Raw genomic sequence first — 14,123 nt, forward strand, 5'->3', positions numbered from 1 at the left:
CAAAGACCCAGCACAGCCAAAAATAATAAATAAATAAATAACATTTATTAAAAAAAAAAAAAAAGACCCTAAATGCAAAGACAGTCATATTCTGACGTCCTGGGGGCTAAGGCTTCAACATATGAATCTGGGGGAGGGGGACACAATCCAGCTCATAACACTGGGGGAGCATGTAATTCTGCCACAGCCCACTGGGTGTGGGCAGGGGAGCTCAGGTGGCCCTCGTCACACACAGGCGCTGCCCAGTCTTCCATAGGTCAAGGGGATTCTGGGGTTTGGGTACCGCATTCTCTCATGGATAGAGCAGCCCTGTGGCTCCAGTGGGTGGACGGGGAGCCACACCTTAGGGGCTCTGACACTGCCAGGGGCCATGTGGAAATGCCCAGAGGCTGGCCACAGCAGGGGCAGGAGCCAGTGGTGGTGGGAGAGGTGGGCCGTCACCCCAGAACAGCCCTCCCCTCCAGGAGCAGCGGTTTTCCTGGGCTCACCCCAGGGAAGTCCCACTGAATACATGCTCGCCTCCCCCTTTTCCCGGGGCCATTGCGCAGTTGCGCCGGGGCGTCCTCTACCCAGATCACCGCAGCCCTCCTTCCTCCCACCCCCTCGTGCCTCCTCCCAGAAATGCAGTCCCTCTGTTCCCACGCCACCTTGGGAGATGGGGCCCCGGCACAGGGTTTGGCTCTTGGTTAAGTGGTCAGCAGAGTGAGAGCCCTGCCCTCCCCAGCCTTTGCGGGCTCTTTGAGGGAACTGCTGGCCTCATCACCCCCAGCGGCCAGCACGGAGCCTGGCACCCAGTAGGTGTCAAAGGTCTGCTGACCTAATGAACCAGAAGCCAACTTGCTCTCGAGGGCCAACGGCAGTAAGACACCCGCCCGGTTTCACCCTGTCGCGGCAGAGCCCACCCCGCTCTGTCCCCCCAACCCCAACAGGGGTCCCCTCCTCAGTGGGTGAGATGGGCACCCACTCCTGCCCAGACCAAAGGAAGGCCCGTCGGACTCAAGGGGCCTGTATTTGAGGGACGTCACCGACCTGAGCCCTGCAGGGTGGCGGCAACAAGGAGCTGGAGGGGGGAACCCCCGCCCCAACTCACCCCTCCTCCTGTCACGAGCCCTGTCACCTGCTGTCGAGTGTCCCGTGGGTGAACCAGATTGTACCCCGTCCAATGAGGGACGCAGCGTCCTTAGCACACCGTCTGACTCCCTTCCCTTCCTGGTGCTGTAGAGACCCAGAGGTCAGAGTGGGTCAGGCCTGGGGTGGGGCTGCGGAGCGGGGTGCAAGGAGAAAGCACTACTCCTCAGCTCTGTCTCCCTCCCAGGGCCTCACATTCCAGAGGTAGGAGCCTTCAGCCCACACACAGGCTTCCGTTCTGGGGCGGGCCAAGGCTCAGGAGGAAGTAGAAACAGCTTTTCCCCAGAAAGGTGGGGTAGGGGTAGACGGGCCACAGGTTGCTGAGCAGAAACCCTCCATGCGAGGGCCAGAAAGTGGCCGCAGTAGGGCTTCCTGCTGATGTTAGGGCCGGAGGATTCTTCCTGGTGGAGACAGAACCCCGTGCATTGCAGGATGTGTAGCAGCATCTCTGGCCCCCCACCTCCCCACCCCAGCTGTGACAGCCAAATATCTCTCCGGACTTGGGCAGCTGTCCCCTCGACCAGGTTCCTGTGCTGATGCTAAGGGCCCTCAGGTCACATCCAGGTCAGGTGTTCAGGGAGCCTGCTGTTTTATGTGCCCTAGTCCCTCCATCTGGAACTCTCTGCCCCCCATCCCCCTCCCTACCTGCCATCTTCCAGAACTGAGTCCACATATCACTTGCCCCTAGGAGTGTTCCCCGCCCCCCTTAGGAGGTTGACCCCCACGGGTGCTGTGGTAGGCCAAATAATGCCCTTCCCGCAAGATGTCTGTGTCCTGACCCCCAGAACCTGGGAATATGTGACCTTACACAGCAAAAGGGACTTTGCAGGTGTGATTAAGTTAATCACACCTGGAGATGGGAGATGATCCTGGATTATCCAGTGGCCCCAGCGTCAATCATGGTGGTCCTTATGACAGGGAGGCAGGAGGGTCTGGGTCTGAGAAGGAGATGTGATCACAGAAGCAGAGGTCAGAGAGAGATTTGAAGATGCTATACTGCTGGCTTTCAAGATGGAGGAAGCGGCCAGGAGCTAAGGGATGCAGGCGGTTGCTGGAAACTGGAAAAGGCAAGGAAGCCCATTCTCCCCTAGAGCCCCCAGAGGGGACGAGCCCTGCCGACACCTTGATTTTAGGACTTCCGCCCTCCGTGACTGTAAGAAAGAGAATACCAGGAGTCAGGGCTTGGGTGGACCAGACAGACCTTCTCAGGCTTAGAACACTGAGATGGAGAAACAGACAAAATGATCACTTTTTCTGCCCAAATTAAAAAAAAAAAAAAGTTACACACGTAAAGACCGAAAAGCCCTAATCCTTGCTTCACGTAGTTGACTTTGAAAGGCTTCCCACATTCTCCAACATGTCCTGGACAAATTCTTTTCCCCTTCTTCCTAGGAGAAAACATCTCATTTTTATAGCCATACGTCTTGAGTTGGCAAAAGTTCACAGCCAAATAGACATATAGTCTACGAGGCACCTCAAGCTCTTTCATCAACAGCTCAAATACCAAAGCAGGGTTTGTGCAGCCTCAGCCCTCCCAAAAAAGGACCAGGGACAGAACCTTGGGAAAATGCTCTTGTCACAGAGATGACGGACACAAAATGGGTTGTAGATAAAATTCATCAGTACAGGACCTGGCAGTGGATATAGAATTCATCAGCATAGGACTTGACATGAAGCAGGCAGATTTACAGTTGTGGTTGCAGTATTCACTATTAACAGCTGAGGGATCAAGGCCAAACAGCGTGGCATTTAAAACACACATACACACTCAGCAACACGGCACGTGAGACAGAAGTGAAACTTGGGTCCCCTGATTTCTCACTAGAGCAGTTGTTCTCATCAGGGGGCAGGGGAGACAGGGACTTTTGTCTAGGGGCATTTTGGGTTGTCACAACCAGGAAACAATGCTTAGCAGCATCTAGTGGGTGGTGGCCAGGGATGCTGTTCAATATCCTATAATGCACAGGACGGTCCTTGACAGCACACCACAAAACATAACACAGAAGTATCCAGACCCACAGGTCAGTAGCACTGGTGGTTCTAGGCTTCCATTTTCTTGGCTATTGAGGGTCCCCTGCAAGTCCATATGAATTTTAGGATCCGCTTTTCCATTTTTGTGAAAAACAAAAATGGTCATTGATATTCTGATAGGGATTGCATTGAATCTCCTTCTATTCCTAGTTTGTTGAATTTTTTTTAACATAAAAGGGTGTCAGATTTTGTCAAATACTTTTTCTACAACAATTGAGGGGATCATTTTTCCTTCATCTTATTAATGTGGTATATTAATTGATGGATTTTCATTTATTGAACCACCCTTGCATTCCTATGATAAATCTACTTAGTCAAGTGTATAATCCTTTTAATATTCTCCTGGATTTGGTTTGCTAGTATTTTGTTGAGGATTTTTGCATCTATGTTCATTAGGATTACTGGTCTGTAGTTTTCTTGTGATGACTTTGTCTGGCTTTCGTATTAGGGTAATGCTGACCTCAGAGAATGAATGAGTTAGGAAATGTTCCCTCCTCTTTTTCCTGGGAAGTTTGAGAAGGATTGTTGTTAATTCTTCTTTAAATGTTTGGTAGAATGAACCAGTGAAGCCATCTGGTCCTGGACTTTTCTTTGTTGGGAGGTTTTTGATTACTGACTCAATCTTCTTACTTGTTATAGGTCTTTTCAGATTTTCTATTTCTTCTTGAGTCAGTTTTGGTAGTTTGTTTTTAGCAGTTTGCCAGTTTCACTGAGGCTATCTAATGTGTTGGTGTACAGTTGTTCATAGTATTCTCTTATAATCCTTTTTTATTTATTTCTAAAGCTCAGTCATGTCCCCACTTTTGTTTCTGACTTTATTTGTTTTTTTCCCTCTCTTCTGGGTCCCTGTTTTGCATCAAGTTAGCATTCCTCACGTGCTATTGCAACCCCTTTGTTAGAAAAACAAAAATGAAAAATCTCCACAACAGTAGGCACCAGTCTGTCTTGTCACCGCTCTAACTACCCAACCTGGCACATGGTAGACCTCGGTAAATATTTCCTCAGTTACTTCTTGCTAAGGTAGGGCATGAGAAGGATTGGGAAAGAGGCTTCCCCACAGCCCTCATGGGAAGACAGCCTGGTGACTGTTGAGTCTTCTTGTGCCTGAGCTGATGCCCCTCCAGTGCATCTTCCACGTGACCTTGGTAGAGCTGTGACATAGGCCTGACCACAACCCTCCCTCTGGCTAAATCCCTCAGCAGCTCCCCAGCACCCTCTGGATGAAGGTGGCCCTTCTTAGCTCAGCACGTGAGGCCCTGAATAGCCTGTGGCCTCCCACCTCATCCTCCACTATCCTTCCCCCTGCACCTCCAGTCCCCAGCCATCCTGAACGTGGCAGGTCTCTCTGGTGTCCTGCTCCACCTGGCCTCTAACACCTGCTTGTCTTCAGGTCTCCATTCAAGTTATTCCCTCTGGAGACCTGATAGGGTGCCCTCTGAATCCCTACAGCCTGCCTGTGAATGTTTTTCTAGAATGCTGACCACGTAGTCTTGCAGCATCCCATGAACATCTCCCCCACTAGCTGTGAGCCCCATGTGGGGAGTGATGCATCTGTTACCTGCCCTCTGTCTCCAACTGTCTGCATATCACTTGACACCTGTTTTATTTATTTTTATTTTATTTATTTTAGTTTTTGGCTGTGCCGCACCGCATGTGGGATCTTAGTTCCCAATCAGGGATCAAACCCACGCCCCCTGCATTGGAAGCGCAGAGTCTTAACCACTGGACCGCCAGGGAAGTCCCCGTTGACACCTGTTTTAAACTGTAGGTTTTATAATTATTCAGGTATGGTGAGGCCAACAGATCGGGAGACGATTGCCACTGAAAAGGCACTTTGTTACTCACAGAGCCCAGAAGGAGGGGGCGCACACTGTGCCATGCAGGGCCACATGGGGGGGCACCAGGGCCAGTCAGGAGGCAGAGGGAGCGAGGGGGAAATGTGGGCAAGAGGCTTTATTGTGATTTCTGTGGGAAGGATTGAGTGAGTCTGAATAATTCCAGCAGGCTCTGGGGTACAGAGACTGTCCCTAGTTGTCTGGCACCTGGCCCTGGGGTGATCAGGGCTGGAGGATAGACGCCTGATAGACGAGGGGGTTAGCGTATGGGCTCTGGATTGTCTGGTTTGCGTATGAAAGGTGCCCTTATAAGGAAGTCATTTACTATCTTTGGGAATCTGCTAGCCCTGGGAGGGATAGTACTTGCACGATCAGTAGGGCCCCGGCTGTCAAAACAGCAGAATAAAAAACACATGCTGGGAGCACAGAGGATTTTTAAAGCAGTCAAAATACTCTGTATGACACAATAATGGTGGGTACGTGTCATTATACATTTGTCCAAACCCGTAGAATATACAACAGCAGGAGTGAACCCGAATGCAAACTATGGGCTTTGGAGGATAATGATGTGTCAGTTCATTAATGGTAACAAACATACCTCTGAGACGCGGCATGTCAATAATGGGGAAGGCAATGCATGTGTGGGAGCAGGGGGTATATGGTAAATCTCTGCACCTTCCCTTCAACTTTGCTGGGAAAATTAAACTGCTTTAAACAAAAATGTCTTAATAAAAAATGAAAGGAAATGAAGCTAGAGGTAGAACATACAGTAAGTTCAAGCACTGTAGTAACCACTCGACTCAATCCCAGCTCTACAACTTACTCGTTCTGTGCTGTTTCCTTACCTGTTAAAAGTGATGAGTACCTTGCTCATAAGAACGTTGAGGTTTAAATGAATTAATGTTTCGTTTATAGTAGAATCCAACATACGCAAGCACTGGCTATTTCTCCCAAAATATGACTGTTAGATGGTGTCCCACTTTGGTTACAGAAATAAATGTCTTGGGGGAGAAAGATGATACTTATAACGTAAACTCTAAGCACATCAACACAAAAATAGGTTACTTTTTCCTGTTACAGATCATTTTTTTGATCACTTAACATTATATTAAGTTCTAGTAACAAGTTTCCTGCCATCTTTTGTAAAGAGAGAAAGAGGAGACAAGTTGTATGAGGGGAAGCTTACATTCCACACCACTCTACTGGTAGAAGAGACAGGCTTAGGCTCTTATGGAAGACCACAGAACCGTTAGCAAAACATTCACGTGTTCATGTATCATATACAGTGACTTAAGTTTGTATCAACTAGTCTTTTGCCTGAACCAACGTAACTAAAATTTAAAATGTAGAAATTTAATGTACCCAACTGTACGAACTGCCAGAAACTATAAACTACTTTTCATTTTTGACATTTTGAAATCCTCATTCTCCTACAAACCCAAAATGAAGCCAACAAGGAGAACAAATTCCTCATCATTTAAGTTTGTGAAACAGATCAAATGCTTTGTGGGCATATCCAAAGGTAAAACCTTCAGTAGCTTACATTCTGTTCATGACGAGGCCAGTGTGTAAACACTACCTAAAAACATAGTAAATGTTTCCAAGAGTAATAGTAAATATTAAACTAAAAAGAGTTAACAAGCATTCAACTGTTCTCAAACAGGTACTCATCAAAATGAGGGACGTCTAATGTGTCATCTGCTAAAGAATTTAACGCTGAAGTAGAAAAAAACTCATCAAAAATATTAGTCTTCATAACAGCACCACGTCTACAGTGATTTGAATTAGTGGCTGAGTTACTAAGGTTTGAGGGTGGCAGTCCTGGGGGAGAATACTTTGCTAGGGACTCAGCACTGCAAAAAATCATTTGTCAAATTTACTCCCAAACCTCCCCCTCCCTTCTTTTCTGACTGCAAAAGTAACACATGTTTATTGTAAGGAAAAACTAGGAGAATACAGGAAAACACCAAGAAGATTTCGGAGCATTCATCTTAACACTTAGTGGTAATAACTACTGCAAACACTTTCATATTTTTATGCATTTAGACTTTAAGAAATAAATATGAGATTCTGTTGTACCTAGTTGTTAATGATCTGTGTTAATGTTTAATGAGCATTTCTTCCATCTTAGTTTTTGACAACTTTTAGATAGCTCTATAACGTTACATTGTGTGTATTACCGCTGTTTCACCAATTTATATTTTGAGGTGATTTGTATTGTTTTGGTATTGTTAATTATCCTTACTGATAAAAATTTTCACAGAAAAATAAATAAATAAAAGGAAAAAGAAACGATGTAAAATTTCGAATTGACTGTAACCTGTGGCTGGAGATGCATTCTCCAATTAGATAGACACCAGCCACATGTGGCTATTTAGCACTTGAAATGTACTGGAAATGTACAGTAAGCCATGTTTTGAAGACTTAAAAGGGGAAATATCTCATAAATCATTTTGATTTGATTATATGTTAAAATGATGTTATCTTGGATAGGGTTAAATAAAATACATCATTGAAAACAAACAAAAAAAGACACACTTAATACAACACCCAAGCAGTATATGTGGAATGGAGTCAGACCTGGACTTGGAATCTGACCCCCTCGCTTACTTGGTCAGCTAAGTTAACCTCTCTGGACTAAAGTTGATTGCTTTCTCCGTGTCAAGTGGGGATAGATATTAATCCCATAGGGTTTGCTGTCACCTCAAGTCACTCTCTTCAGAGGAGCCCAACCCATCCCCGGCGTCTCCCTGTCACGCCTTGCTTTGCTATTTGCTACCTGTCTGTTCTGCACTGCTTACCCTGGTACCCAGCCCAGTGCCTGGCGTAGAGCAGGCACGTGCTACATGTCTGGTGAATGAATGAGATAACAAATGGCCCCAAACAGGTATCTGGTGAGGATCAGTGACATCACCATCAACTTCCATGCCTGGGACACATCTCCTTGCTCACTGCAGTCACCCCAGGACTTAACACGTGGCTGGTATGTAAGAGGTGCCCAGAAAACCTGTGTGGAGGGTGTGAGTGGAGCTCAGTAGCTTCCAAGAGGGACTCACAACCCTATGGGACCCTCTCCTCAGGGCTCACCACCCTTGCCCCCCATGTCACCCTTGCCCCTGCCCCGGCCCCAGCTGGCTCAGCCCCCACGTGTCCAGTAGGAGCAGAAGAAAAACAAGGACCGAGGCCAAGGCCACGACCAGTGCTGGTAGCCCAAGTTCCCCACCCAGGTCCCCTGGAACACAGAGGCAGCTGGTCAGTCTGGGGAGGGAAGTCCCTCAGGGCCGGCCTTTCAGGAGGCAGCTGGGCCATCCACATCGGGAACACAGTGAAATGGGCCCCACAGGGCCAGTCTAGAAACCAAGTCCCTGAAAGTCAGGCCAGAGGCTTGCAAGGCATCCTTAAAAAAAAAACAAACACACCAATTTTCCCTCCTTCCTCCAGTTGCCTGGTAACCACTCTGCATCAGGACCAGAGTGAAAGGCAGCTGGGTACAACAGGAGTCCAGGCCTGGCAGACAGGGCACCCAGGGTCTGATATGCTCCCCATGAGATGCACAACTATGTAGAGCTGTTGGGGGGTGGGTTTCTAGCTGCTTCTCTCAGAGGCCACCCGAGCTGGGCCCTGCAGGCACCGTAGGTTCAGGAGGGTGGTAGGCAGCACTGGGGTGGGGGGGTAGGGGTCTGATGCAGGAGGACCCCTACTTCAACTGGTGGTGCTTCCTCAGCATCCTTTCTGATGAGCTCTGCTCAATGGCCTTCCCCCATTAGGGGACTGTCCCCCTTTCCTTCACAAATATATAAGAAATAAAAGTCGGATTTTCCTGGCCAAGAATAAAAAGTTAGAAGGGGGAATGACTTCGCCTCTCTATTTTATTTCATTTTGGACGTGCTGCGCGGCATGTGGGATCTTAGTTCCCTGACCAGGGATTGAACCCGCACCCCCTGCATTGGAAGTGTGGAGTCTTAACCACTGGACCGCCAGGGAAGTCCGACTTGGCCTCTCTGACCCTCGGTCTCCTTCTCTGTAAAAGTGGGTCAACCGTTGAGCACCTGGGAAGTTCCTCCAGCAGAGAAATGAGAGGGAGGCGGTATTCAGTCCGCCCCAGAGGAGCTCACTCCAAAGGCAGTAGTTGGAATTTCCCCTCACCAAGCCCACTGGCTGCCCCACTGTGCAGTCCAGCCATCTGTGTGCACCCACTAGAGGCGCCCTGAGCTGAGCTGTGCCCTTGCCCACCCCTCCCCCACCCCGGGGGCACTGCAGCCTGCCCTGCAGTCCTTGGGGTGTGGTCAGCCCCTGCGTCTGGCTCAGCTGCAGGCTGGAGACCACACACAACGGCCCCATTCTCTGAGCTGCTGACCGGGAGGAAGCTTCTGTCCTCTGTGCCCGGTTCACACGTGCGGAGAACAGTCCCCTTGCTGGAAGCGGTTTACCCTTAATGCCTCCAGCAGCTGTAGGAATGGAGGCTTCCCCTCTCCCAGTTTAGCCCTGACCGTGAAGCAACTGCGGTCCTCCGAACTCTGGGTTTCAACCCAGAGCCTTTAGTCCCTAAGCATCCCGTCCACTGCCGGGACACCTGGGTTCTGAGCCGGGTCCAAGAGCCCACAATCCCTGTCTGCCCCACGCGCGTGCTGGTTCCTCTCACCCCTTCCTCCCCGTTAAGGCTGCCGGTGGGACAAACTGTGAGGTGCAGGGAGGTGGGCTCGCTCACGGGGGACCTCAGCCAAGGTTTCGTAACGCCACGTCTTGGCCGCTGACCGCTGGCGGGGCAGGCAGGGGCAGTGGGCCGCAGCGGGGAGGCTGGCCCCGGCCCGCCACGCCGCGTCCCCACGCCCTCAGCCACGCGGAGCCGCGTCCTGGCCCAGCCTTACCCACCCCGGGAGCAGCCACTGCTACCGGCACAGGACCGCGAGCCGGGCCGCCGAGTCTCCGCGGCTGTGGAGGGGCGGGGAGGGGCCCGTAAGCCCTGCCCTGGCCTAAGCCCCGCCCCGGCGCCCAGTGCCTTTCATCAGGCCCCGCCCCCTGTGCTAAGCCCCACCCACCCGGCCAGACCCAGGGAGTGGGTGGCGTGCCCCACCCCATGCCAGGGCCTCCTGGTGGAGCGCGAGAGATGAGAAAGCGGTACAGAGCGTCATAAATACTCAGGGTGGTCCATAGCTAAGGATGCGGACAATAAAAAAGTTAAAAGCAATCAGCTGCGAGCTCTCTGCAGCACCCCCTTCCCCTTCCCCGACGCTCCCCACCCCACCACCCCGATCCCCACACCCCTGTTCCGGGTGGGCCGCGCTAACCCAGGAGAAAAAGAAACTGCTGCTAGTTGGGTTTTGCTTTGCTTCCTGCCTGCGTGGTTACCTGGGGCTCCCGCTTTTCTTCCAAAACCAGAGCATTGCTTTATTGTTGTGGTCGTTAATAACAGTTCTATTGAGATTATTCTCAATGTCATATTAGGGAAAATTCATGTTCCATACATTGCATGATAAAAGAAATTTTTACATATTGAGATATAGGGAAGACATTCTGGCTTATACATGAGTTAACTTGAATTTGATGCTAACTAAAATAGCCTGTTTGTGGCCTATCAAACATGCACTGCAGTCTAATTATTAAAGAAAAGGGCACATTGACCAGAAGTAAAGAACGTCCATGTTAAAAATAAAGATTAAAACCCCTCTTCCTGGGATGCCAGGGCTGGTCCTCCTTTGATGATAAGACTCCCTTCCAGGTGCCAAGGTCATACTGACTTGCTGTGTACATGCTGGTCTGTTTTTCTGAAACCTTGAAGAAATGTCTCCCTGACTTGTTTAATATTCTTTGTTCTGAGAAGATACAAAACTGCCCTGAAAACCCTGCTTCTCCGGAGCAGTTTCGCAGAGTAATCTGGGAAGTGGGCTTCTGGGCTAGTCCCCAGTTTGGCTCAAATGAAACTCCTTTCTATTCTTTTCTTTTTTAAAAAATTAATTAATTAATTTGGGGTTTTTTTGGCTGCGTTGGGTGTTCGTTGCTGCGCGCGGGCTTTCTCTACTTGTGGCGAGCGGGGGCTACTCTTCATTGTGGTGCACGGGCTTCTCATTGCGGTGGCTTCTCTTGTTGAGGAGCACGGGCTCTAGGGCGCGCGGGCCTCAGTAGTTGTGGCTCGCGGACTCTAGAGAGCAGTAGTTGTGGCGCACGGGCTTAGTTGCTCCGTGGCATGTGGCATGTGGGATTGAACCCATGTCCCCTGCATTGGCAGGTGGACTCTTAACCACTGCGCCACCAAGGAGCACGGGCTCTAGGGCGCGCGGGCCTCAGTAGTTGTGGCTCGCGGACTCTAGAGAGCAGTAGTTGTGGCGCACGGGCTTAGTTGCTCCGTGGCATGTGGCATGTGGGATTGAACCCATGTCCCCTGCATTGGCAGGTGGACTCTTAACCACTGCGCCACCAGGGAAGTGCCCAAACTCCTTTCTAATCTTAATATTGAATATCTTCGCCAACATCACCCATTGAAAGTGTACCATTCCGTGGTGTTTACTATATTCACGGAGTCCCTTGACCATCACCACCATCTAATTTCAGAGCAAAAAGAAACCCATACCTTCCCTTTCGCCCTCACCCCCCCCCATTCTCCCCTCCTCCCAGCCCATGGCAACAACTGATTTTACTTTCTATTTCTATGGGTTTGCCTGTTCTCAAAAACAGGGCTTTTCTGTGACACGATAAGTCATCCCATTGTGTGGAAGGAGAGAAAAATGCGGTGAAATCAGGGCCCCATGGGAACAGGCAGCTTGGGAGTGGGAAGCAGAGGTGGAGGCTTTCCCCCTGCTCTAGGCTGCCTGGGTCCTGCCCCTGGGAAGCCAGTATCCACCTAGAGGTGCAGCAAGAGAGGGGCCGGGACAAGGAGGAGAAAGGACCCTCCAGGGAGAAAGCCGGGGTGCTGGCTGAGGGGCCTGGGATAGGGGGCATGTGAGCCTTCAAGGGGGCTGGTTGAGGTCAAGGCTGTGACTGTCCACCTGCATCCGTCCACCTCTCATCACTGAAGGAGCCAAATCCCTGTCCGTCCCCCACCCCGTCGGAGTACTTAGTTGAAGGTGTCATTGTTTTCTGCCCAGCTCTTTGATTTGGGTGCTTTTGCCCCTCGCACCCAACTTCGAACAGGTGCATCCTGACATTGGAGAGAGGAGCTAGAAAGACGTGGGGAGAACAGAGGAGGGCAGGGTGGGAGGGAGAAGCCGGGAGGTGGAGTGGGAGAGGAGGTGGCAAGGGAGCGGCAGGGCGGGGCTCCATCTATAAAGGGTGAAGCCTGCTGGCCTGGCAGGCAAGAGGTCTTGGGTCCACTCCAGCAGGTACAGGCTCCAGGGACCCCACTGGCTTTGGTGAGTCCTCCCCCCGAGACCAGCAGCAGGTCCCTCCAGCACACTTGTCCCCATCCTATGCCACCTGCCTCCCTTGCAGAGGGCCCTGGCTTGAGACGGGGGTGCTCCTAGTGCCGGCCACTGTCCATGTTGGGGCCCGCCCCGGGGGCCGGGCCTCAGCAAAGCGAGCGTCCGGGGACCCACGGGACGGACTGTGCTCCCCACGAGTGCAAATCCTCAGCGTTTACGGCCTGAAACCCCTGGGCGGCTGGGGTCCACCCGCCCCCCCCCCCCCGCCCCCCGCTTCCTAGTTAACCCTCAAGGCGCCGGAGGAGGAAGACCAGCCTGCACTATGAATCCGTGGCTCCTGGTCTGCCTGGTGGCCTGCTTCGTGCGTGCCTGGGCTCCCACTGTCCACGCTCAAGGTACTATCTCAGACCATACCTACCCTCTCCCCCTGGAGCCCCCCTTCTCCCCATCCTTCTTGTGCCTCCCCTGCCATGTGCCTGTCTCCTCCTCCAGAAGCCTCCCCCATCCCATCACCACTGAATTCATTCTCGGGTGGACAGCTCCCCCCAGCTGGCATGCAAAAACTCCCAGAATTTGTGCAGCTCCTTGGGGGTGCATGTTCCTCAGCCCCTCCTTTCAGAGCCCCTGGGTGCCTCCTCCACAGTCCATGACCCAAGGCCTCCCTCTGGACTCCAGCCAGCCCGGGGACTGCGGGCAGCGGGGCCGCTTACCCCCAGGGACACACTGCAGTGACCTGAACCTGCAGAGCCAGGGGTAGGGGCTGAGATCGGAACCTGGGAGACCAACAAACCTGGGTCTCCATCTCAGCTTCCCCTACTCCGGCTACCTGTGCGGTCCGGCTGAGAGTTGCTACTCAGCGTTTATGAGCCCCAGTTTCCTCATCTGCAAAGTGGGGCTCCAACTTCCTGTTGCACAGATGGGACATGAGGATCCGATGGGCTGATTCCTGCAAAATTCTTGGCCCAGTGCCTGGCAGCAATACTGATAACCATTACTGTTACCAGTGGGGAATTCCTTTCCTCCTCTCCCTAGCTTAGGCATCTGATGATATTGGTGACCAAAGGTTATTCTGGACGCCCCCAATGTCCCCCAGCTTTGCCGCTGTGTTCTGCATCCCGCTGGGCCGGAGGAGGCAGCTGAGCCCCAGCAGCTAGCCAACCACGCCCCCTCCCCTTCTCAGGGCGCTGCACCCCCTCCTTGCCCTCAGCCCCAAGCCCCTGGCCAGGTGGAAGCCCCATGGCCCCACCCACCTGCCCCTCATTAGCTCTGAGAGGCCCTAGCCCTGCCCTCAGCAGACCTTACCCTTTGCCCAGGAGGGGACTGGGCTTCGTTCCCATTGTCCTGCTATTAGAGGCCCATTTCAGGCGCCAGGCCCAGCCTGGGCCTATTGATCCTGGGGCCAGCGGGGCCCTCAGCCCCGGGGAACTGCCTGCCTGGCACTGCGACACAGGGTCCATCTGACTCCACTGCCCCTTGCTCTCAGGGTCAAGGTGGGGGATGGAGGGAGCCTCCAAGCCCTCCCCACGGTCCTCCCAGAACTGAGATGTGGCCCCTGGAGGCACGGGTGGGCAGAGGGATGGATCCCAGAGGACCCTGAAGGCCCAGCACCGTCTCCACATTAATTCATCCTCTGCTCATTCCACCTGCTCATTCTTCCAGAACCTTCTGGCACCACCACCTCCTCCTCATCCAACCACGCCCCCTCCCCTTCTCAGGGCGCTGCACCCCCTCCTTGCCCTCAGCCCCAGAGCAGGAATGGAAATGGACTTGGTCC

The 14,123-nt window shown here is 52.0% G+C and overlaps 1 protein-coding gene across 1 annotated transcript in view; it reads left to right on the plus strand.

Moving 5' to 3' along the window:
- The first annotated feature begins 12,641 nt into the window (after positions 1-12,641).
- The window catches only part of CCL25 (C-C motif chemokine ligand 25), a 3,072-nt gene continuing 1,590 nt past the window's right edge, over positions 12,642-14,123 (plus strand). The window contains exon 1 of the mRNA XM_007460749.1: positions 12,642-12,744. Within this exon, the coding sequence (XP_007460811.1) occupies positions 12,672-12,744 (73 nt within the window). The 5' untranslated portion in view covers positions 12,642-12,671. The remainder of the gene's footprint in view (positions 12,745-14,123) is intronic.

The sequence above is a fragment of the Lipotes vexillifer genome, unplaced genomic scaffold (genome assembly GCF_000442215.2).
Source record: "Lipotes vexillifer unplaced genomic scaffold, Lipotes_vexillifer_v1.1 scaffold1011, whole genome shotgun sequence".
NCBI lineage: Eukaryota > Metazoa > Chordata > Mammalia > Artiodactyla > Lipotidae > Lipotes > Lipotes vexillifer.